General features: G+C 43.5%; 4 protein-coding genes across 9 annotated transcripts in view; 2 read left to right on the plus strand and 2 right to left on the minus strand.

The window, feature by feature from the left end:
• The window catches only part of acsl2 (acyl-CoA synthetase long chain family member 2), a 10,656-nt gene extending 6,597 nt beyond the window's left edge, over positions 1-4,059 (minus strand). The window contains exons 1-5 of one of the 2 annotated variants that reach the window (XM_061279537.1): positions 3,957-4,059; positions 708-928; positions 525-639; positions 376-440; positions 201-302 (exon numbers count right to left, since the gene is read on the minus strand). In XM_061279537.1, coding sequence (XP_061135521.1) covers positions 201-302; positions 376-440; positions 525-639; positions 708-926 — 501 coding nt within the window. In that variant the 5' untranslated portion in view covers positions 927-928; positions 3,957-4,059. Of the gene's footprint in view, positions 1-200; positions 303-375; positions 441-524; positions 640-707; positions 929-985; positions 1,088-3,956 lie in introns of those variants that run through there. The other variant, XM_061279538.1, reaches the window with a different exon arrangement.
• A 397-nt stretch (positions 4,060-4,456) lies between these two features.
• On the minus strand, positions 4,457-12,815 carry prkg1l (protein kinase cGMP-dependent 1, like). Its single transcript, XM_061278760.1, has 19 exons — positions 12,612-12,815; positions 12,415-12,526; positions 12,032-12,198; positions 11,108-11,221; positions 9,416-9,521; positions 8,703-8,766; positions 8,477-8,554; positions 8,288-8,379; positions 8,154-8,219; positions 7,994-8,071; positions 7,239-7,338; positions 7,026-7,165; positions 6,389-6,478; positions 6,168-6,309; positions 5,842-6,005; positions 5,445-5,567; positions 5,302-5,364; positions 5,009-5,075; positions 4,457-4,930 (listed from the first exon to the last, which is right to left on the minus strand). The coding sequence occupies exons 1-19, from the start codon at positions 12,799-12,801 to the stop codon at positions 4,844-4,846; spliced, it is 2,043 nt and encodes a 680-aa protein (XP_061134744.1). The 5' UTR covers positions 12,802-12,815; the 3' UTR covers positions 4,457-4,843.
• A 1,549-nt stretch (positions 12,816-14,364) lies between these two features.
• Positions 14,365-16,464, plus strand: ubl4a (ubiquitin like 4A). Its single transcript, XM_061278782.1, has 4 exons — positions 14,365-14,533; positions 15,376-15,481; positions 15,664-15,878; positions 15,960-16,464. Exons 1-4 carry the CDS (start codon positions 14,486-14,488, stop codon positions 16,068-16,070), a joined length of 480 nt encoding a protein of 159 aa, XP_061134766.1. The 5' UTR covers positions 14,365-14,485; the 3' UTR covers positions 16,071-16,464.
• A 122-nt stretch (positions 16,465-16,586) lies between these two features.
• si:dkey-32e23.4 (dynamin-1-like protein) lies at positions 16,587-22,971 on the plus strand. 5 transcript variants are annotated; one of them, XM_061278780.1, is made up of 18 exons: positions 16,587-16,766; positions 17,155-17,283; positions 17,434-17,575; positions 17,761-17,799; positions 17,974-18,020; positions 18,088-18,159; positions 18,269-18,355; positions 18,417-18,579; positions 18,648-18,768; positions 18,837-19,175; positions 19,302-19,422; positions 19,492-19,647; positions 19,786-19,875; positions 19,947-20,045; positions 20,108-20,224; positions 20,461-20,570; positions 20,640-20,799; positions 20,878-22,971. In XM_061278780.1, the coding sequence occupies exons 2-18, from the start codon at positions 17,182-17,184 to the stop codon at positions 20,932-20,934; spliced, it is 2,022 nt and encodes a 673-aa protein (XP_061134764.1). In that variant the 5' UTR covers positions 16,587-16,766; positions 17,155-17,181; the 3' UTR covers positions 20,935-22,971. The 5 variants fall into 5 exon arrangements, 3 of the variants coding, with proteins under 3 accessions (XP_061134764.1, XP_061134763.1, XP_061134765.1); XM_061278779.1 differs by having other exon boundaries at positions 16,588-16,766; positions 17,138-17,283; XR_009714442.1 differs by lacking the exon at positions 20,878-22,971 and having other exon boundaries at positions 17,138-17,283; positions 20,108-20,232; positions 20,640-20,779.
• Positions 22,972-23,532: the final 561 nt, after the last annotated feature.

Raw genomic sequence — 23,532 nt, forward strand, 5'->3', positions numbered from 1 at the left:
GTGTTTATTATAAAACTACCCCACATGGATGCGCAGTGACATAATATGGTTAGTTCTACAAGACAGTATTTATCCATTTTGTAGTCCGACCACATGATGTCAGCTGACATCAGGCTCGAGTCTCCTCGATGACATTGCTGGAATAATTTGGGGAAAATGTGCTCTGCAAAAACAGCAGCTCCAATGCAAAAATAGTGTACCTCTGGTCTGTTCTGTGCGAATATCCCAATGAATTGTTCTGGGTTGGGCTTGCAGCCTTTAGCCAGGAGACCAGAACCCAGCACCCGTGCTTGTTCGGCCACCTGAAGGGTCCAAAGACAAATGGAAGTGCCGACGAGAATTTGCGGCTCAGTGCACAAACAAACGTGTCCGTACCTCAGTGTAGGATAACCACTGGTAGGGTTGGCCGGACTCCCTGAAGCCAAGACATGGTGCATTACCTAAACCGGCCACAAGGGGAATTGACTGACTTGACAATATTCTAAAATGATGATTTGAGTTGAGTGTAATATTCAAAGTCCCACCTGCGATCCTCAGGCCTCTCTGGAACATGTCGTAGGCCGTCCTGGTGTCGTCGTGGTAGAATTCCAGCAAGGAATCATCTTGAAGGAGAGCGGAGCGCCTGCAGCCGGGATCGCCCTGCAGCAAAGGATCACGTGGGTAAGTTCCCAAAGCTCCGCTGGGCGGAAGGCCGCTCGCTCACGCACATTGACAGCCACCGATTGGGCCTGAAGGTCGCAGGGAGGGCGCATGGGCTGCGGCCGGGTCAGCAGCCAGTATGTGGTGAGGGAGGCCAGGGCTCCTAATCCCAGCAGGGACAGCGAGTGCAGGGACAGGAGATGCCAATCTCCAGTCGCCTGATCCGACTGAGGAAATTTCACTTCCAAGCTGGATCCAAGTGACTGTAACCACTCCTGAAAATGCATCACTGATTGATAGAGAGAGAAAAGGAGATTTAGTTCACCAACATCACATTTCAACTCACTTTTGGGATTTATTTTTCCAGCCAGGAAAGGGAAAAAAGGGAAGAGGGACTCTTGCTGGGACATACGCTTGGCACGCCGCATCTACTCAAAGTGGAGCAACACCAGGAAGTCATGAAACCAGGCCCTCCCCCCTCAGCCATGCCGTGCCACTTTACTATCGGGAGGGGGTCCTCTTGAACATTTGGTCGCCAGATAGGGGGGAGGGGGGGGGGGGGGTGACCCCCTTTCTCCGTGCCACTTTATATTGTTTTTTTTTAGTTGGGACTCCAAAACGGCTCTCCCAGCACTTCAGGTGTCTTTGCTTCTAAGCGAACACAGGCTTCTTTCCACGACCTTTCCCCCACTTTCTTTTTCTTGTCGGCGAGGGAGGGAAAGCTTTACAACTAACTGTGGCCACACTCAGCTTGGCTGGCTCCCTTTGCATGCCCGTCACCAAGTTACCACACAATTTACAGGCCGACGTTCTCACTGCCGGCTGCTCGGCCATTTTAATTCATCTTTCGTTTTGGACAGTAGCAAGCAAACCGAGCAAAAAGAAAACTAGACTTGCTTATTCCACCAGAAACGATTTTTTTGGTCATCAGCAGAAGAACAGCAAAAAAGTGAACAAGAACATGACAGTTCACTGCGATGATCGCATTCGCTCCCCCATCCCCCTATCTCGGCACGACCCCCCCCCCCCCCCCCCCCTGCTCCCTTCCATTCATAAAGACAATTGTCAAGACCCAGACAGGCACCATTGTCTCACAGCTTTGACGCCCTAGAAAACATCAGACTAAAAGAAAGGAAAATAGTCAAGCAACACCACTTCCCTACCCTAACCCTGTCGAGCTGAAATTGAATTGATATTATTAATTATTGATGATTTAAATAGAATGACGTTTTGTATCATCTGCATTATAATCTAACAAAATCTGATACCAAAATTGCATGGAAGATGATGTCATATAATGTGCATACATGTCTATGTTGTATTTTGTTGTCGCTCCAATTTGGAAATGTACAATTTCCACCCCAGACTTGATGTTGTATCAAATCTCGGCATGTTGTCAGGATATTGCGCCAATTGGGATTTGCGGTCGAGTCACGTTGCTTCGCTTGATTGACGCTGGAGAGCGAAAACGAACGAGGGATCCGTCAGTTAGTCATTCCCAACTTTGTTACGTTGAGCGACATGAGGCGACAAATTAGTTGAGAGTGAAAAAATACCTGCTGATTGCGGATAGAATTGCACACCAACAAGTGCCGCAAAACACGTGTGGTCCACCTAGGAAGTTCCAATAACTTTTTCTAAAAAGGTAACCCACATATAAGAAACGACTGGGCCTAAATGTTTTATAAATAAAGCTCTTGTGTCAATTTGTGTATTAGTTGATCATACAAAATAAAGCAAAGACATACAAAATAAGACAAGCACAGGAAGCCAAAGTTCCACGAAGCAAAAACTCCTAAAGCTTTATCCAATAACCCAAAAGTGAAATGGCTTCCTTCTACTAATTATCCGCTGTTACCTTTCATCCGATGACATCCTGCTTGAGTGACACAATAAAAGCAAAGAATGCAGCTTCTCAGGCAGCAGGCGTGTGCGAGCCTGAGGCATCCTGCAGGTTTGTGCACATCCAATCCTGACCTGAGCACTGATATCGCGTACGAAACAAATCATGTTTGCCATCTGATACCTTCACCATGACAGTCGATCAATTTGATCTTCACCGATACAATATCTTTGAAAGTGTCAACTTGCTGGTAATAGACCCCCCCCCTTTTTTTTCCTTCATAAAATAGAGTATCATAATACAGAAGAGGCCTTTCTTTATTCTGTACTTCAATACAGTTCAACTTTTTCTTAGTCCAGCAGAGAAACTGAATGTCGGCTTGACGTGAATACCGAAGCGAAATAGTAGCTGACTGACAATGAGAGAAATTCCTCCCCCTGACCCAGAAAACTACAGGAGGCGACACTGGGAGGGGCGTGGGGGCTTTCAATGGGGGGGGGGGGGGAGAGAGGACTCGTGGCGTAGTGTGGCCGAGGGGAGATGAGTTTGCCGTTTTTAGGTAGCTGGCTGAGCAGCCGAGTTGTTTGTCAAGACTACTATGGTGGATGGACGTCAATGTCTTGGGGACATGCGTTGGTCGGAGTGATGGGACAAGTCGCAGAAGGATCAATCGTGGTTGATGAATTGGAAATAAGAAAATAGCACGGGATTTAGGACACAGCCCTGAGGGACACCAACATTTATTCATCGCAGGGGATAGGTTATTGCCATTGTAAATTGCTGCAGGTGTTGCAATTTCATTTTCAACCTACAAATCTCTGGGAATGTTAGTTTTCTTTGTACACTCTAATTTGCTGTTTTGTTGATTTATTACAACTCATCCTATATTCGTAGAGAGTCAACTGTAGGGTATTTTTTACATTCATTCTCTATTGCAGAGTTGCCTTTCTGCCTTTTTGTCATAGATGAACGAAAGGTCTTTCAAAAATATCTCTCATTGGTTGAATTGAACTTTTATGTCGAAAGTATCCGTGATATCATTTACTACACTGTTGCGTCCACTTGTACTGTTAAAATAAAAAAATGGTAGTCTAATTAAAAACAATGACAAATGGTTCAACGTTCTGCCAGTGGCAGTGCCAATCAAAATGGCAGCAGGCGATTTGGAATGGATGCAGGTGTACCTAATGTAGTGGCCGCGGAAAGTGCGTGGCGAAAAGTTGAAAGCCAAGAGTATTCTGTGCAACCAACCAACTAGAAGCAAAAGAAGATGGATTTAAACATAAAAAAACAAAAGTTGCAAACACAAAAGGGAAAGTTCGTTCATCTTCCAGTGACGTTGCAACCGCAGCGGACCGACCGCGGAGTGCCAAAAAAGCCCAAACTTTCCGGGAAATTTGTGAAGAAATGAAATGTTATTTGGTCAAATGCAGAAGAAACGATACTATGCAAAAAAAGAACCAAAGTAAATCACCTGTTATTGCCGAGCTCCGCGCTTGATGGCTTGGCGCTCCAAAACGATTGAGCGTTCATCCATCTGAATCTGCTCACTCCGAAAGTCGGTGCAGATCATCAACTGTTTCCGGTCGCAACTTTTCAAACCAAAAGCTTTTTAACTCGCAGTAGGAAAAGAGCATTTTCTAAACAAATAAAAAAATAGATAGATAAATAAATAAATAAATAAATAAATAAATAAATAAATAAATAAATAAATAAATAAATAAATAAATAAATAAATAAATAAATAAATGAATGAATGAATGAATGAATGAATGAATGAATGAATGAATGAATAAATAAATAAATAAATAAATAAATAAATAAATAAATAAATAAATAAATAAATAAATAAATAAATAAATAAATAAATAAATAAATAAATAAATAAATAAATAAATAAATACATTTTTAGTAACAATAACATCTTTAATACATGAAAATAAGGCAGGATCAGAATATACATATTATCCGATGCAATTATAATGGCACATTTAAATTTGATTTTAAAAATGTAATAATTTGCCAGTTTTTGAGATATTATCCTTTTGATTTTCCCATATTGTTATGACCTTTCTAAAATAAATTCCACAGTCCAACTGTTGCTGAACCAAGCCATTTATAAATATTACTAAGCGTATTTCTATATTAAATATTATATCATTATTATATTACTATTATAAAAACCAGATGTGCTTGTGGAAAAAAACAGGGCAGATTCTGGACCAGCGCAAAAAATCATATAGAAATCTTAACTTGCATTTCTGCTTTAAAAATATTGACCAGTGTAAAATTGCTATTTATCGTTACACCTAAATAAACCCAAAAAAACTGAAATCAAAATGTCAAAAAATAGTTTAGCCATCAGAAGTCCTCCCATGTTGTACACAGCTCGGCTGCATCTCCGCCATAATAAGCACAGGTCCCGCTGCTGTTCCAAATGTGTTTCATCTTAAAGACACGACAAAAATACATTCATTAGGACAAAATATTTAAACACATCTCATCAAAAAATAACCCAATACTTACTTTGGGGCTGAGAGCTGGACTCAACGTTCCTCTACTAAGTCCATCCCAGTTGAATCCTTCAAACCATCTGATGAAGAAAATCACATCTATGAAACTAGATCATATTTAGTTGTGTGCAAGTAAAAAAATGACTAACTAAAAAACAAAAAACAAAGAAAAATATGTCAACATAAAAAAAAAGGGCCTCTAATTGATTGAATAGACCAGTGATATCATAATAAAAAATAGAGTTACAAGGATGGTTAGGGAAGAAATGAAAGTCAAGGCATATGGTGCAAAAGCCGCAGTCCTACTTGTGCTTCTGAATGTCCTTGGCCCCGTTTCTACGACTGCCGAGCCTCTCCGAGGGATTGCGCCTTGGAGAGAGGACATCAAAATAAGGACACCAGCATGATTGTGTCAGTCAAGCTGTGGCGCCTGCGTCTGCTTTCAACACCTGCACAGCTTCTTTATGAGACCGGAGGCACTCTTGCTGATTGCTTTAGGGAAGTCCATGTTATCGATGCCGCGCACGGTCTCGCTGAGGAGGCTCATTGGGTCGGCGCCGCAGAACGGAAGCCTGGGAGACACGTAGACAGTTCCAATTCCAAAGTGGAATGAATAACCCGACAAAGCGGAATTGGGCTAACGTTGATCTCTGGTTGGGAGTTTTGGAAAATAGCAAAAAGGAGATTAGGCTAATTGCTCATTTGAGTTGCAGTTTCATAAAGAGCCTTTAGAAAATACGAATAATAAATACACATGTGAAGTCGAGCATCTTGGTGAAATATTTTCTCGTTCTTTCATTCCATTGGCTTTCAACCATGTCAAATGGAATAATATGCTCAACTCACCCACCAGTTAGCAGCTCAAACACAAAAACACCCAAAGACCAAAAGTCTGCGGCTGCACTGTGGCCCTTGTTGAAGATGACCTCGGGGGCCATGTAGCCCGGAGTGCCGCAGAAAGTGTACGTCTTCTTCCCCGCCTCAATCTTCTTCATACATCTGGACCCGACCTAAGGTTGACAAATAAGCACGGTCACGTTCGCGTGACGAGAAACCAAGACGGCCGACGCACGATTGCATTAGAGCGCCTCGTTGTCAGTCGTGGTGGAAAAAAAACTTCTGCTCACGTTGCATTCATTGGAACAAAAGAGGAAATGAGTTTGTCCTTTTACCAATTTGGCGTATCCTCGCTCATCTAAAAGAACATTTTCAGGCTTGACATCTCTGTAGACGACATTTCGTGCGTGAAGAAAGGTCAAGGCCTGCGTCACGCAAGCCGCGAAGAACTTGCTGCTGCTCTCGTCCAGGCAGCCTCTGTGGAATACAATGGCACGTTGACGCGCTTGTTCAGACCGTCGAAGGTCTTCATAACCTTCCGTTCAAAAGTACATACTTGTCTTTGAGCAAGTTGTAAAGATCGCCATGGAGACAAGCCTCAGTCAACATATAGAGGCACTCGGCATCTTGAAAGGTTTTGAGCAACCTTGACGGAACCGGAGAAAGATTCTTTTTAGATTGCCGCTGCTTTCGGACAAACGTGCGCTCTCCTACTCCCGGGCGGCAGGCATTTGGTCATCCAACACAACACGTTTATATATTTTTTTTTTAGTTTTTTTGAGCGCAATCACACCATGAAAAGCAGGTTTTTTTTCGATATTTTGCTGGAATGCAGTTTTCTCAGGCATTACTACTGGAATATTGTATCAATGTATGATTTTTTTGGACGATAATAATATTCCAGACTGATGAACCTTCGAATGAAATATTTAATGACTGAAGTTTGACATGAATGGACATTTGAAAGGACTTAAGTAGTTTATTCTAAAAAATGTTCATGCATGTCATTGACTTCCTGAATGGCCACAAGAAGGCACCATAAGTATTGACGAGTGGTATCGGCAGCCTTTGCGAGCACTCAACAGCGGGGCTTTATCTTGGCCTAAATGGTGCTTGTGGGTTCATACATTGTTCATCGGATCTTTAGAAATGTTGCACACAGCGTGTCATCAAAACAATGCTGAGAAGATTACCTGACGAGGAATGGACACGCGGCATCCATCAGGATGTTTCGTTCTCTCAGAAGGTGCTCTCGCAGGGCCTTGTGGCTAATGGCCTTTTTGTTGAGGACCTTCATGGCCAGCAGATGCTTGACGTTGCTCTTGACTTGCACCTAGAAGTGGCAGCAAGCCGTGAATTGGATCATGCGACAAGATTGGAAAAATGCCGTGGTGAGAGAATCTCACCAGGTCCGTGCGGCCAAAGTCTCCTTCTCCGAGAGTGCTGATTATCTGGAAATCACTTAAGTTGGAGGAGGCGAGGGAGGCGGCATGCTTGACTTGTGATCTGCTCGCAGATTGAGGTGGACGGACCTACTTGTTGAATGCCTTTACAGTAAAGTGGTGCCATACATCAAGCCTGTTATGCTTTTTGCTGAAGACATTTTGCGGATTTTCTGTGGATTGTGAAAGCTCAAGAAGAATATAGTATCTACTGTGAAGGGGGCGGACTCTACTTTTGTTAGCTAGTGTTTGCGTAATCTGTGACAATCTTGTGTTGTATCTTGTTTTATTTTGGTAGCTATCTACTTCCTGTTTCTTCCTATTTCCTCCAAAGGTCTTGACTAATGCCCAACTTTTCAAGTAGAATCTTTCATTTGGACATTCCGCGAGTGCTGTTGTGCATTTTAGTGCATCTAAGAGTGGTATTAAAAAAGAAAAGGCTTTCTAAGCTGATTGAGCTGCCGACTGGCTCGATTCCAAAAGTCAGCGTGTCGCAGTGCTTATTATGACTTGAATTCATTTTCTGCTTGTTAAGTTTATAATTCAAGATGCTTGCTTGGCCCATTTGTTTTATTCTTCTGACAGTGACTCGTTGACGTCAGCTTGTCCTTGCGTGAAAAGAAGAAATGCGAAAACACTGAAATTTTGCCACGTCTCGATCATGAAGGTTTATGACGGAGACAGCTTGGTCTTTGAAATGACGAACAGACTCCGCTTACTCGTCTTTGCATGCAGTGTTTTGTTGCACCTCGTGACTGCTGTCAAACACCATTCCTCCAATGATATCTCGGAAGGTCCTAGTAGATAATAAAAAAAAAAAATCACGGAACATTCCGTGAAATATTTATAAGTGCATCCGTCCTTGGCAAGGTCTCTTACTCTCTGTCAATGAGCAGACACGCCACATCGCTGGTCGCGACGATGTTCACGGCACGCACGTCCTCTCTAAATAAAAAGATTCTTGGATTCAATTCGAGCTTTGTGATAAGAACCAAAGAGAAATGCCGCCGTACCCCCACAAAGCTTTTTCTCCAAACCACTGCCTCTCGGAAAGCTTGGAGACGACTTGCTCTTCATCACCTGCCTTCTTTTCGGTGATTTTCACCTGGCCAATCAAAAGGCAACGGAGAAAGGTGACAAATTCAATTGCGGCCTGTCTCGAGACCTTTCTAAAGCCGTGCTGACGCGTGGCCCGACTTTACCTGGCCTTTGTTAATGATATAAAAGGTGTCCCCGAAGGCGCCTTGACGCATAATGTAGTCGCCTTGAGCGTAGTGAGCCTGCGGAAAGAAAGAACGCCGAGAAAAACAATCAAACGGAACATAGAAGGTCGGCAAAGTGGAACGAAAGAACGGGGTGGGGAACAAAGAAATGATGATGGATAGGCGAGGCTGGCCAAATGGCACAGCACGTGCTGAGAAGATGTACCTCCTCCATGAGATCACACATCTTCATGATGGCATCCTTGGGCAAGGACAGCAGAGAGGGAACACTGCAGGGACAAGGCGGGCTTCATTTTAGACACTGGAAAGTGAAACAACACGAGCAGGCTTTTTCTTTTTTTTTCTTTTCCGTTCAGTATCATTGAAACATTCCCCTCATCTCATCCCGTCCTGTCCTTGTCTGGTAGTTTCATATGCGTCATGTCCTGTATTTATCACATTATCATTCACTTACCGTAATTTTCGGACTATAAATCGCACCGGAGTATAAGTCGCACCAGCCATAAAATGCCCAAAAAAGTGAAAAAAAACATATATATGTATATAAGTCGCTCCTGAGTATAAGTCGCCCCCCCACCCAAACTATGAAAAAAAACGCGACTTATAGTCCGAAAATTACGGTATATATATATTTAACCTAGCTTACATGAAATGAACCACCCAAATAAATTCATTACGTCTATTTTTAGGTTGTGTTGTCATCCACTTGTTGATAAAAAGTAACTAGCAGATATCTGTTTTCAGATGTAAGGAGTAAAAAAAAAAAAGTAACAAGCTTATTTTGACCAAGCAGGTGTCTGTTTTCAGATGTAGGGAGTAAAAAGACATTTTTTGTTTTTTTTGTTTTTAATTTAGAAATGTTTACTCCCTTGATTATAACACGCTTGTTCTTTTAAAGGAGGGGCCGATGGCATTCACCTGCTCAGCAGCTCCGACGTCCGCGTGAGGCTTTCACGGCCGCTCTGCATGAGCACACTCTGGTAACTCTTGCGCTCGATAACCCACAGCTTGCTGTCCGACTGTGCTGAGAAGACACAAAACATGCGTGGACTTCCATCAGAGAGGGCTCTAAAAACGGGAGCACTTATTATTCATAAGCGGACATTAATAATAATGAAAGATATCAAGCATTAATCTATTTCCTAAACTATAATTAAAATGTGTGAATTAATTATGATACTCGTGCTGGTTCACACAAGGTGCCTGTGAGGGGAGACTGTCCACTGTTTGAACTTTCTAATCTGATAGTTTAACTGTGCCATTAGAAAGGGAATTATTAAGAAAGCTACGCAGGATACCGTTTTTTCCATGTATAATGCGCAAAATTTAACTAATTTATTGTCCTAAAATCTGGGGTGCGCATTATACATGGGTACAAAAAAAAAAATATATATATATATTTTTTTTTAATCCGGATATGATACGGAAGCGGCCATTACAGATGCGCTTTCTTCTCTGCTGTTCACTTCAAACACGCTCCATATGAACACAATGCTCTCGTATCAGACGCTTGCTCGATCACCTGCTCGTTTGCTGTCTGTCACAATGTACCCTACACAAATCCGAAATATTTCTTCGCTATCGAGTGTGCTAGCGCGTGCCCAGTGATACTGACCGGCAGAATAACATCCGGTTGTTCCCAAAGATGCTCTTTTTTCTGAAATAATTCTACGTTTACGGACTTAAGTAGGAGTCCAAATTTGGGTGCGTATTATACATGGGTACAGGCTTTTTTCCAGCATCAACAGGCCATTTTTAGGGTGCCTATTATACATGGGGGCGCATTATACATGGAAAAAAAGGGTAGTTTAATTTCCGCTTTTGAATGCACCACATACGCTTGCTTTGTCAAGTGTCCTTTGTTGTTGTGGGGATGAAGCGCTGCCTCGAAAAGGGAAAAGACATCTTTGTCATACGTCAATTTCTCCGCAATTTGCAAGCCCAGTCATCAACATTGAGTTGAAATATCTCGTCAATCAGAACGTCAACATTTCGAGTCGGGACGGAGCTTTGGTGTTGGCTAGCATTGGGATTAGATTGCGGCGCGATGCTAATGTGATCTTCCCAAAGGTGACATCTCGTTCCATCTGTCAAGATCACAGATGGCGAACAAATAATTTTGATGCCGATAAAAAGGAAGCGCTATTAGAGAAGGGCATGCTGCAAAGGACATTTGTGCGCTGTTGTCATTGCGATAAAGACGGTAAACACAGTTCAATTTCAGATGATCCGCAGCCTATTTACTTACGGAATCAGGCGCACAAAGTTTCCTAGGCCTTGATTTAGCAAAACAATAATCTGCTCACAATTATGAAATTCCATAACCACCTTTGTGATGTTCCTATTCTGGTTGAATGTAGCATTGCAAAGGGACAGATAGATGGACTGTTTTAAATTCCACCCATATAGTAGGTATGTGAGGAAATCATTCAGCAGGCGCCGTGTTGTCTGTGACCTCCATGGCCGCAATAACCCTGCTTGTGATAATCCCCGAAATGAATCCCATCCGTACCTAATCTAAACACTGAAAAGTCTCAGCAGCACTTTGTTCTACCAGCCGGCTGAATACGTCAAAGAATTTAAAAAAAAGTCACACATATGCATCAGTACCTGTGACAGAGTAGATTTGTGTGCAGTCGTAGAGCAGCGCCACCTCTCCGAACACTTCGCCAGCTTCGATGGTGAGCAATTTCTCTCCGTCTTTTGTCACGTCCAGCCTCCCCTCTGTTATGACACACACACACACACCTGGTAAACACGCCCATCACGGATAGTGTGTGTCGCATTATAAAATGAAATTAAAGTCATACATACACTACCGTTCAAAGGTTTGGGGTCACAAAATTGTTTGGGTGACCCCAAACTTTTGAACGGTAGTGTATATATTTATTTAGATCATTATTTATAGATTATATATATAATCTTCTGTGTAAAAAATCTTATAATATAAATGTATACTTATATTCATAGATTATATATAATCTTATACAAAATATAAGATATGATTTATAATATTCAATTCATAATATTTTATTATAATAATATTTAGACTACCATTCAAAAGTTTGGGGTCACCCAAACAATTTTGTGACCCCAAACTTTTGAACGGTAGTGTATGTATGAAATAAAGCAATTGGCATTCCACTACATGACAATGTCGCTTTGAATTGGGTGAATTCTTCGGGCCTACTTCACACTGGGATTCACTCATATGGACAATTTAAAGTCTCGAATGAACACAAGTCCAGTGTCCGCCCGCCGTGTCATTTTATGTAGCATCTGAGATTCAAACCCAGAACATCTCGACTATGAGGCAAATGTGCTCACCACTGAAGTGGTTTGGAAATGCACTGCGTCACAATGTCAACAAATCAGACACGGTCCCTTTGCAAGGAGCACGATGAGAGAGAAAAAACACAAGCAGCCGTTAGATCCCAAATCAAGAGTCTTGTGGACGCCGCCCGCTTTGGTTACTAATCATTTCTCCATTCAAGCACCAAGCACCCATCCTTGGACGTGATGAGCATGACTTACCTTGTACAACGTAAGCCTGCGAGCCGCCGCTTCCCTCCTGGATCACGCAGCAGCCGTGATGGAAGGCCGTGAGTTGCATGCTGGCCGTGACGGCTCGCGTTTCATCTCCGTCGAGGTTCTTCAACAAGTTACTCTTCATAAAAGCCGTCTGAATCAACTTTTGACATCTAGAAGCACCGAGGGGATTAGGGTGAATTAGGCACGATGATGCAGAGGATCATCGTCAGGAATTCGGGGTGAAATGAATTCCTTTTTCTCTCTCACTTAAGCACCCACTAGCAAAGTATGTTAAGTATACTTCAGTTGTATTTAACTTTCAAGTCGACAGGTTATTGCTCTCTGAGAATTGTGTCGCGCTGAGAAGAAAAACAGTGCTTGCTCACTCCTGGTTTTTGTCACACAAGGTGAAGACATTCGCCGAATCCACAGTGAAGGACTCGGAAATAACCGTCTTTCTGTTTGCAACACGGAGGTCATCATCGCCAATAGAGCAGGCTGCAATCAAAGAAAAAAAGAAAAAAAACATACTGGGTGACTCAAAAAAAAGCAAATCATCCAAAGCGGAATATTGCACACGGACCGGCGCTGCTTGCAGAAGGTCCCGGCAGCACCACGGAGGCTCTGTAGCGATCTAATTCTTCCTGAAGTCTCCGAATGAGTTCATCCTTGGTATCCAGTTCCAGCTCCAGCTCATCTATCAAGGTGTCCCTCTGACGGAGCTCCTCAATCTTTAGCTGCAGGGCGAACTGAAGGTCTCGAAGCGTGCCCATGACCTACTTCTAATCTGCACTCACACATCATGTCAAAGTGTTGCATGCAGCCACAAGTTGCACTTACATTTATTCAATGTCACTCAAAGGAGGACGTCTCACAAAACAAATCCTGGAAAGATCCAGATAGATAGATAGATAGAGAGATAGAGAGATAGAGAGATAGAGAGATAGATAGATAGAGAGATAGAGAGATAGAGAGATAGATAGATAGATAGATAGATAGATAGATAGATAGAGAGAGAGAGAGATAGATAGATAGATAGATAGATAGATAGATAGATAGATAGATAGATAGATAGATAGATAGATAGATAGATAGATAGATAGATAGATAGATAGATAGATAGATAGATAGATAGATAGATAGATAGATAGATAGATAGATAGATAGATAGATAGATAGATAGATAGATAGATAGATAGATAGATAGATAGATAGATAGATAGATAGATAGATAGATAGATAGATAGATAGATAGATAGATAGATAGATAGATAGATAGATAGATAGATAGATAGATAGATAGATAGATAGATAGATAGATAGATAGATAGATAGATAGATAGATAGATAGATAGATAGATAGATAGATAGATAGATAGATAGATAGATAGATAGATAGATAGATAGATAGATAGATAGATAGATAGATAGATAGATAGATAGATAGATAGATAGATAGATAGATAGATAGATAGATAGATAGATAGATAGATAGATAGATAGATAGATAGATAGATAGATAGATAGATAGATAGATCAGCACTTACCTTGTACAGACAGTCCATTCGACAGGTGCACGCAAATGTCCTCTGAAAGTGAAGAGAAGGATGATGCTCCCTCCTCTCCAGTTGGGTGGGGGGAGGCGGGGGGGGGGCGGAATTGAGACGGCTGCAGCTAGTCACGTGACCAAAGAGCCAGCCCGCAAGGCTGAGATGAGACGAGAGGGGAGCGGGTCAGATCGTCTTTTTGGGATAGGTTGGGCTTCCAGAGACATGAGAAAAGCATGGATGCCTGAATCCTGTTTTTATTTACAGTGTTTTATTGTTACGGGGGGGGGGGGGGGGGGGTATGGGCTGGTAAATGTTTATTTAGGACTGAAAATTAGGTATGGGCTTTGGAGGTTTGATTTTAAGTGCACTGAAGAGGGTCCTGTTTTAGATTTAGTTGCAGAAAAAAATTCTGTTGCGAATGGATCATTTATTTTGAGTAAATATATAATATATAAACAATTACCTTCAAATGCTTCCTCAATGGTCAGAGAGATTAACCAAAAACACATGACTACTTTATTATTACAAGTAATTTGTAAGTACTTTTCAATAACTATCACTTAATTAATAACAATAATAATAATAGTAACAATAACAGTAACAAAAATAATAACAATAATAAGTTTTTATAATCATAAGACAATTTATTGCAAATTAATTTGAGGTCCTCGAAGGTACCGTACGCGGACCTTTGGAGCTCCGGGAACCTCAGTTGGAGAGCCGCTGACATGCCGGCTGCCAGCAGACGTAATACACCCCGCCAGCCGAGGGCGCTCGAAAGCAGGAGCGGAACATGCGTTGTTAACGAAGAAGAAGCCCCGGTCTTCCTTAGCTAAACTAGCCAAACGATTTAGTGGCCTAACCTCCACAGCAATCATCGTTTTAGTCGATCGTAGTTCGATCCAAAATGATTCTTACTGTGAAGCCGCTTCAGGGAAAAGAATGCATCGTCAACGTAAGTGAAGAATATCTTTCACCTGACGTACGCTAACGCTTCTGACCGGTGTAGCCGCCTAGCCGCTAACCGTTTGGCATGGTCACTGTCATATGTTCAGCCACTTTTTGACCTTTTTTTTTTTTTTTTTTACCGGTAATTTGATTAGTAAAGACTTATGTTTTTCCTATTTATTTTCAGTGTCGCACCGGTCGAGCGGTGACGCGTAAGGATAGTTTATCGTAGGTTGCTAGCATCAGCCAGACAAAGACGCAGACTAACGCGATTGCCTCATCATCTGTTTAGGTTGTACTTCTTTTCTACACATCAGTCTTTTGGTCGTTTTTGTATGTTAATAACTTGATGTCTGGTGAAACCGTGTTTGTTAATAACAATAAGAATGGACAAGTTGGTATCAGAGGGTCTGAAAGTAAAATAGTAGTTCCGCCACAAAGCTGGATGCCACGAACACAATAGCGACAGTGGAAGGATGCTAAAAATGGAGGCAGAAGGCCCAAAAAGGAGGTTTAGGGTTGTGGCCAAACAAGACCTCCCAGATAGTTGGCGTAACTGCAAAGGATGTCGAGGACAGGATGAAATTTGCTGTGGCGATGCACGAATGAAAGCAGAGGATACAATTCAGAGATTCCAAAAATACTCTCACTCTCTCTCTACTTAAGTGGAAGTTCACATACTGGTTTGAAATAGACTGGAAGTATAAGTAAAATGGACATTTTGAACAAGGTGGTTGGGGAAATAAAAGCAGCCGTATGTACATAGAGTTGTAACGATTTTGTATTTCCTTACCTCCCGTGACTATTTAACTTGCGCTCAGCTTGACCATGTTGTGTGTCGTTTTGCAGGTGACCGAAGATGAAAAAGTTTCCACGGTGAAAGAGCTCGTGTCGGAACGTCTCAACATCCCAGCCAATCAGCAGCGGTTGCTTTATAAAGGCAAAGCGCTCGCAGGTACGTTTTGCTTAACCATCGTGCCTACTCCGTGAACCTCACTCACTTCTGCTCCCTTTGCGGCACTATAAATGGGCCGAGTGTATAATGAGTTCCACATTACAACAGGGCTGTCTGTGTTGACTTTTTTTATTCACCCATCAGGAAATTCCATTGTGTGTAATTGTGACTTATCCCTTCAGATGAACACAAACTAAGTGACTATTCCATCGGGCCAGAAGCAAAGTTAAACCTGGTCATCCGTCCAGCGGGGGGGAGAACCGGAGCTTCGGGGACAGCCACCGGCAGCAGCAACGGAAACACATCTCGAGGAGGAGTGTGGCAGACTGTGTCCACGATCCTCGCAAAACACTTTAGTCCCGCAGATGCTGCCAAAGTCCATGAACAGCTGATTAAGGTATTTATTTATTTAGTTGATAACATGGGAATTGGTGACCATGCGAGAAAATGCGTTTTAACTGGAATTGTCTTTTTGAAGGACTACGAACGCTCGCTCCGACAACTTAGTTTGGACGACATCGAGCGCCTGGCCATCAGACTGCTTCACCCGGATGCGGACGACATGGACACGACGTCGTACATGGACTGAGGTCCGAGGGACAGCCGTGCCGGAAGCTGCCTACTGTGAATGCGTGAAATGTGATGCGGAGAGCGCGGCGTGCGCCTAAATCAGAGTGCGAGTGAGCTTTGGATGGTTTGTTAAGCGCCGACATCACCGCAGAGGGTCGGTCCGTGTCGTTTACGCCGCAGTAATGTCACGAGACCAATTTTGGAAAACAAAGGAATCGTTTATGCTGTGAGTCTCATGTTTTACAGCTCCAAGGGAACACAACTTGTCTTTGAGGATATTTATTTTTAATGTTTGGGTGATGTGCGTTGTTCGGAGACAAGGAAGTACATTTTCTCTTTGCTGACAACTAATGATCATTGTATGCATTGTAAATATTCTGTTTATATTCAAATATTAAAAACGAGACATCTTGTTTCGGTATCCTCTTGTATGTTTACAAAGCTGCGAAACTCATGGAAAGGTTGACAAAGCACGTTCAGAGGCGGGGCTTCGGTGGCCCACCAACCAATCAGCCGACGCCTACTCTTGTCCCGTATTTATCGACCGACCAATCAGATTGACCGTGGGAGCCGCCCAGAGGATGTCAACTGGATCACCGCTTGAATGACGATTTGGACCATCGAACGAATCTATTCACCCCCTGTGTGTTATTCCTACAAACTATGACGGAGAAACACGTCGGCTGACACGGATATTGACGTCGTACGCCACTAGGTGAGAGACTATCTCGTTTTATTACGGCTGCTTACCACAATGCGAGCACAACCTACTTCCTGCATCCAGTTTGAGCTGGCTAACGTTAGCCGATATTAATAGGCACCCCGTCGGCCTAATTCGGAAGCCGTCAAATTGCGATGACGTCTTGGGTCAGTGTGAGTATTTGGAACGCAGTCCGTCAACACTGTTGTGGAAAATATAAACATGTAGCGGGGTTTGGTCAGGCGCGCGCGCGCGCGTGCTGCAGGGCTGCTGAGCATTCTCATCAGCACCACTCCTCCTCCCTTTTGGTCCCATAAATGTGTTCCCTATACTTCTGTGATTCAACAAGCTCACTCGTGCGCCCTTTTGATGGTTTCTGACTCCAGCTTGACTTCCTACTCAGTGGATCCACTCTGCTAGTGGAAGCACAATGGAGACTTTGATTCCCACCATCAACCGTTTGCAAGAGGTTTTCCTCACGGTCGGCGCAGAGATCATCCATCTGCCTCAAATCGTCGTGGTCGGATCTCAGGTGAGAGAGCCCCTTCCCTTTTCATGCACGCTTACTGGTCATATTAGGCAGACATTTTCATGCAGCTTTGTCGGGTGAAGACAAAACTGAAGTCATGTTCCAATGAGTGGTGCAAGTGTCACTGTACTACGTTTGTGTGTTTCCTAACAGAGTAGCGGGAAGAGCTCAGTGCTGGAGAGTCTGGTTGGACGCGATTTCCTGCCCCGAGGCTCGGGGATCGTCACCAGACGACCGCTGGTGCTGCAGCTTGTCAACGTCGCACCTCTGGAGGAGCGACTGAAGACTGAAAATGGTGCGTAGCTTTGTAACCGTAAAGCAGATGGTCAGAAATACACTTGACAAATCTATTTTTATATTAGGCTGCTGCGTGGAGTCATTTTTACGTCATAGTTGCTCACTATTAGATCTTTCTTTTAAAGCTTTCCTTCTTGTGTACTAACACTTTCTTTTTTCCCCCCCCCCCATAATACTTTCCAGGAAATGGGGTTAAACAAACGACACAAAACAACTACCCAGGTCTTGTCAAATTCCTCTGTGCATGTTTTCTTCCTTGTTAGCATTTGGTACATTGCTCTCCATTTGCTATTGTGGTGATAGAATTGCACCATAATGGACATATCGGAAAGTCTTTGAACACGAGTGCTTGTTTTTTCTCGATTCCCAACAAATCATTTCCATTTGTCTGCTTAGCGATCAAAGCTGAAGAATGGGGCACCTTCCTCCACTGCAAGAATCAGGTTGGCTGACCGTGAAACGATCTTCTTTGAATCTTTTCCTTATGTTGCTATTTGTGTGTTTCAAAAGGTCTTTACAGATTTTGGGGAAATCCGTCAGGAAATCGAGGCGGAGACTGAACGTTCTTCAGGCAACAACAAGGTAAGGAGGAAGCTCCGTCATGATGTTTGGATTTTCTGTTGAAGCTGTTCACTCACTCATGGCTTGTGATTTGATTTTACTTTTTTATCCTTTCTTCCGTGCCCAACAGGGAATCACTCCCGAACCCATCCATTTGAAGATTTTCTCCCCCAAAGTCCTCAATCTCACCCTTGTTGACTTGCCGGGCATCACTAAGGTAAAGTCCCGCGTTTGGGCATTGACCTCCAAACTTGATTAACTCCTGACCGTGGCCTCAGGTTCCGGTTGGGGATCAGCCCGAGGATATCGAAGCTCAAGTGGAGGAGATGATCTCGTCCTTCATCTCCAATCCCAACTCACTCATCCTCTCCGTGTCCCCCGCCAACTCCGACTTGGCTACCTCGGACGCTCTGAAATTGGCCCGTGAGGTCGATCCAGACGGTGAGACTCAGCGACCACTCCCGTTCTTTGACTCACAGGTCTTACGGTTGCATTCCTTTGTCCATCAGGTCGACGGACTCTTCTCGTGGTCAGCAAGCTGGATTTGATGGACGCGGGGACAGACGCTCTGGAGGTACTTCTCGGTCGAGTCATTCCAGTCAGGCTCGGGATCATCGGGGTGGTGAACAGGTTGGCGCTGACCACGAGCCCGGTTGACCCCGACGATCGGCCGTTGATTCTCCCTTTGCCGCTGGTAGGAGCCAGCACGACATCAACACTCAGAAGAGCCTGGGGGACAGCGTCAAGGACGAGCAGGCCTTCCTGCAGCGTCACTACCCGTCGCTGGCGTCCCGTGCCGGCTCTCGCTACCTGGCCAAAACGCTCAGCAGGCTTCTCATGCACCACATCCGAGACTGCCTGCCGGACCTCAAGACCCGCGTGACGGTGCTCAGCACCCAGTACCAGTCGCGTCTCAACAGCTACGGCCAGCCGGTGGAGGACCACAGCGCCACTCTGCTGCAGATTGTCACCAAGTTCGCCAGCGATTACTGCAACACCATCGAGGGGACGGCGCGCTACATCCAAACCTCGGAGCTGTGAGCAAAGTCTTCTCCTTGCATGATCCGATGCTTAAAATCGAGTTTCACGAAAGGTGGCTTTCTGATCAATGCCCATCGTTTTGGACTTGACTTTTAAGATGAATGTGCCTGCCTCCCTCGCAGCTGCGGCGGCGCTCGCATCTGTTACATCTTCCACGAAACCTTCGGTCGCACGCTGCAGTCCATCGACCCTCTGGGAGGACTGACAGAATTCGACGTCCTCACCGCCATCCGCAATGCTACCGTACGAACTTTTCGACGCCGCTCACCGTAAATGGAGGGCTCGGTGATAGGGCGTTGATTTGCCCTTCAGGGTCCGCGCCCGGCGCTTTTCGTCCCGGAGGTTTCCTTTGAGTTGCTGGTGAAGCGTCAAATCAAGCGTCTGGAAGAGCCCAGTCTGCGTTGTGTGGAGCTGGTCCACGAAGAGCTGCAGAGGATCATCCAGCACTGCTCGTCTTTCAGCACGCAAGTACGGAAAGGAGGCTTCCGCTCTGGGGTCTTTGTTTTTCTTTCACACTGACGTAATAGCGGGATGGAACAAAAAAACATTTTGTGATGGCGTGTGATTTGCTCTCCTGTCATTGAGTTTGTTTCTGATGTTTGCCAGGAGCTTCTGCGATTCCCCAAACTGCACGATTCCATTGTGGAAGTGGTGACGGGATTACTGAGGAAGCGCCTGCCAATTGCCAATGAAATGGTAGCCCTCCTTTTAGTTGTATTCAAAATTCACACGATCGGCTTTTAAACCACTCGTGCTCTTTTTTCCAGGTGCATAATTTAGTAGCAATCGAGCTGGCCTACATCAACACAAAGCATCCGGACTTCACGGATGCGGCGCAGGTCTCGGCATCCGTCAACAGTCAGCAGGTAGTTGATGGCGTCGTCGCAATGTGGTCAAAGTGTTCCGCCTGACTTCCTGTGGCCATTAGGCAGACGGCCTGGATGCAACCAAGCGCTGGAAGAATGACAAGGTGGCAGAGGACAAAGCTCCGACGGCGGCCTTTGGCAGCCCCAGTAAAGGGCAGCCCATTAACCTGCTTGACACAGTGAGTGAGTGAGTGATGGCAAACATTTTGCTCAGCAGTTGGGGGATTAGACGACGTTTCCCTTTTTAAATTCAAAACAAATAGATGTAGTTTCAGGATTTAAGGTTGTCTACCGCCATCTAGTGGCCAAGTGGCTGTAGTTCAATTTGGAGTCACATTTCTTAGCAAAAAAAAAAAGAAAAAATCGATCAAGTACGAAGGTACCATGGTATGGTGTTGACTGTCTTCTCCTCAAGACAGTGCCCGTGCCTCGCAAGTTGAGTTCAAAGGAGCAGAAGGACTGCGAGGTCATCCAGCGACTCATCAAGTCTTACTTCCTCATCGTCCGCAAGACCATCCAAGACAGGTCAGGCTAACCTCCTCTGGCATGTTTTGCGAGTCATCTTAACGTTTAGTGTGTGTGCGTGTTGCGTAGCGTTCCCAAGACCGTCATGCACTTCCTGGTGAACTATGTCAAGGAGCATCTGCAGAGCGAGCTGGTGGGTCAGCTCTATAAACAGACGCTACTCCAGGACCTGCTCATTGAGTCGCAGGACACAGCGCAGCAGAGGACCGAGGTCGCGCAAATGCTGGAGGTAAACCCAACCTCTCCTTTTTTGTTTTTGTGTCTTTCCTGAAAGTGTTTCATTGAAACTCTCGTCATTCTCTCTCAGGCACTTAAGAAGGCCAATCACATCATCTGTGAGATCAGAGAGACACACCTGTGGTAGCAGACGCTCCTCACTTTCTCCACAACAAGAATAATGATGTACAGTAAGAGGAAGGCAAACACGCTTCTGTTCAAATCTCGGGTTTTTTTCTTCGCAAAATAAGACCAAGAGAAATCATTTTGCCACAGTAATGCAACTCAAGAAAATGGAATCTTTTTGGGAGCGGAGGTTGCATAAGTGTGCACACCCTCTCGGACCTGGAAATGTGGCTTTGCTCATTCGTAACCAATCACATCAAGTTACTAAATGGCAGTCGGCACACATCTGCGCATTCAAAGTGCCTCTGATGAAGCCCTGATAAAGTTCTACTAAGCTTTAGATCCATCCGGCCCATTGATAGTGGAAAAAGGAAAAAAAAAAAAGTAATGATTTATCTTTGTCTTATTTTTAAAAGAAAAAAAAACACACGATAACCTGACTTTTGAACAAGGGTGTGTAGACTTTTTATATCCACTGTATGTGTGTGTGTGGTTGTGTGTGTGTGTGTGTGTGCAATTTCTCCTGGACCAATGAACATTTAGCACATTTCGATCCATTGTTGCCCTCAACCAAAACCTCCAGGGCTCCTCACTCAGGTTCTGCCACTTCACTGTCAATGTGAACAAAGTCTCAGACTCCCTTTATGTCGTTTTGTCATGCCAAGTGTGTCATACATGTACATTACATGTGCGATGTTTTATTTGTATATCCAGAAATGGCCAACATTCGTTAAGCAGGTGCTGAATCAACAATTGGGGGTTGCACTCCAGTTTAAATCCACTTGTTGGCATCCGTCTTTCTGATTTTCTAAAATGTTTGCGATGGTGATGTTTGTATTAGATCAAGTCATCCAATTGGAGTGGAATCCCAGCCACAATGCTAAAGGCGGCTGAGCTTAAAGGCTCTCATTTGTTTTTCTCAACCCCTCACATTTTTTTTCAGGTGAAGAACCTGATTTTGCACAAATATATGGTACATGTTCCTTTTCACTACTGTAATAACAGGTGCTTTTTTTTTTTTTAACTGAGCTTCAAGAAGTCAGGTTTTATTGATAGGGATTTGTTTTTGCGTCAGATTTATAAATACCAAAAAAAAAAAAAGTACTTGATGCTCAAAGTTTAGGCAAGCATGCTACGGATTTATTACGATGTTCAGTTTGAGTGTCATGAGGCAGCTGAAATATAAAGCTCACCTTCCTTGTCACAGTTCTAGTAGAGAACCCTGTTGAAGACCTGTGATGCCTCCCAGGGATCAGATACAATCTTTTTTTTTTTATAGAGGGAAGAGAGGCTCTTACAACTGAGGAGTCTAATTGTGCTTGTTGGAAACACTCAGCATGCAATCTTATTTCCACATATGCTTGTAGTGTCCCTATAAAAAAAAAAAAAAAAAAGAAACCGAGAATGTAACCCGACACGTTTCCTTGACTACTATGGTATATGTAAATGTTGCTTGTTTTGTCAACCCAAACTGGTGATAAGGACCATTCTTTGCCCGAATGCTTTGTATCATGTGTCGCTTTGCATACGGATTAGGGAAGTTCCAAAAAAGTACAATTATGAGGAAAAGGTTGTCATGTTACAAGACGAAAGACTGATCATAAAAAGGGTCATGTTAACAAAAATAACTTGAAAATGTTAGACATATCATTATTAAAGTAATATTGATCTCATTAGTAGTTACAAATATAAGGACTGTTTTTTTTCCCAATTTGTTCTTTTTTTCAAAAAAGAAATTCCATGAAAATGATGACCTCTTCCTTGTGATTTTGACGACTTTGTTCTTTTTCCTTTCTCTGTGGCCCTACAATGTCTTTGCCCATCTCCAATGAGACATGTTATTGTTCTAGAAGGAATACCTTTAACGGCACCGTCGAAGGGCATCGATCCAATCGAGGACGTATGCGTTGAGAACGCAACGAGGAGCCGCCATGAACGAATTTTGTATTATTTAAGTGTAAATTATTCACAATGCGTGCACTGCCTCTGAGTTCTTGCCTGCCAATATTTGTCATAAATGTTTTACTCTTGGAGGCCATTAAACTTCAGTGAAGGACAATGTATGGAGTCGGCCACTAATTGATCCTTTCTTTTCTACCTTTGAAGATTTTGACAGTATTTTGTCATAAAAATTCAAACCATTTAAATTCTTGCATTTTTCTTGCAATCTACAATTTAAATTCCAAAATTCCACATAATCCATTTTAGCTCAACTACTTTCTTCAACTACCGTAATTTTCGGACTATAAGTCGCACCGGAGTTAAGTCGCACCAGCCATAAAATGCCCAAAAAAGTGAAAAAAAACATATATGTATATAAGTCGCTCCTGAGTATAAGTCACCCCCCCCACCCAAACTATGAAAAAAAACGCGACTTATAGTCCAAAAATTACAGTATTATATCCGGAACACTTTGGCCTACTACGCTACTGTATTTGTAGTTTTTATTTTATTATTATTATCATGTGGTGCTTGGTATGAAATGTTTAAGAAGCGCCGATTTAGATGATAAATAACACGACTTGATGTCAAAGTGATCCGCAGGAGTAAAGGCTGAGAAGTGAGCTGATGGATAGTTTGCTTGGTGCGGAGTCATTAATGTTAGATGAGAGGCGCTGCG

The sequence above is a fragment of the Syngnathus typhle genome, linkage group LG5, assembly GCF_033458585.1.
Source record: "Syngnathus typhle isolate RoL2023-S1 ecotype Sweden linkage group LG5, RoL_Styp_1.0, whole genome shotgun sequence".
NCBI classification, from domain to species: domain Eukaryota; kingdom Metazoa; phylum Chordata; class Actinopteri; order Syngnathiformes; family Syngnathidae; genus Syngnathus; species Syngnathus typhle.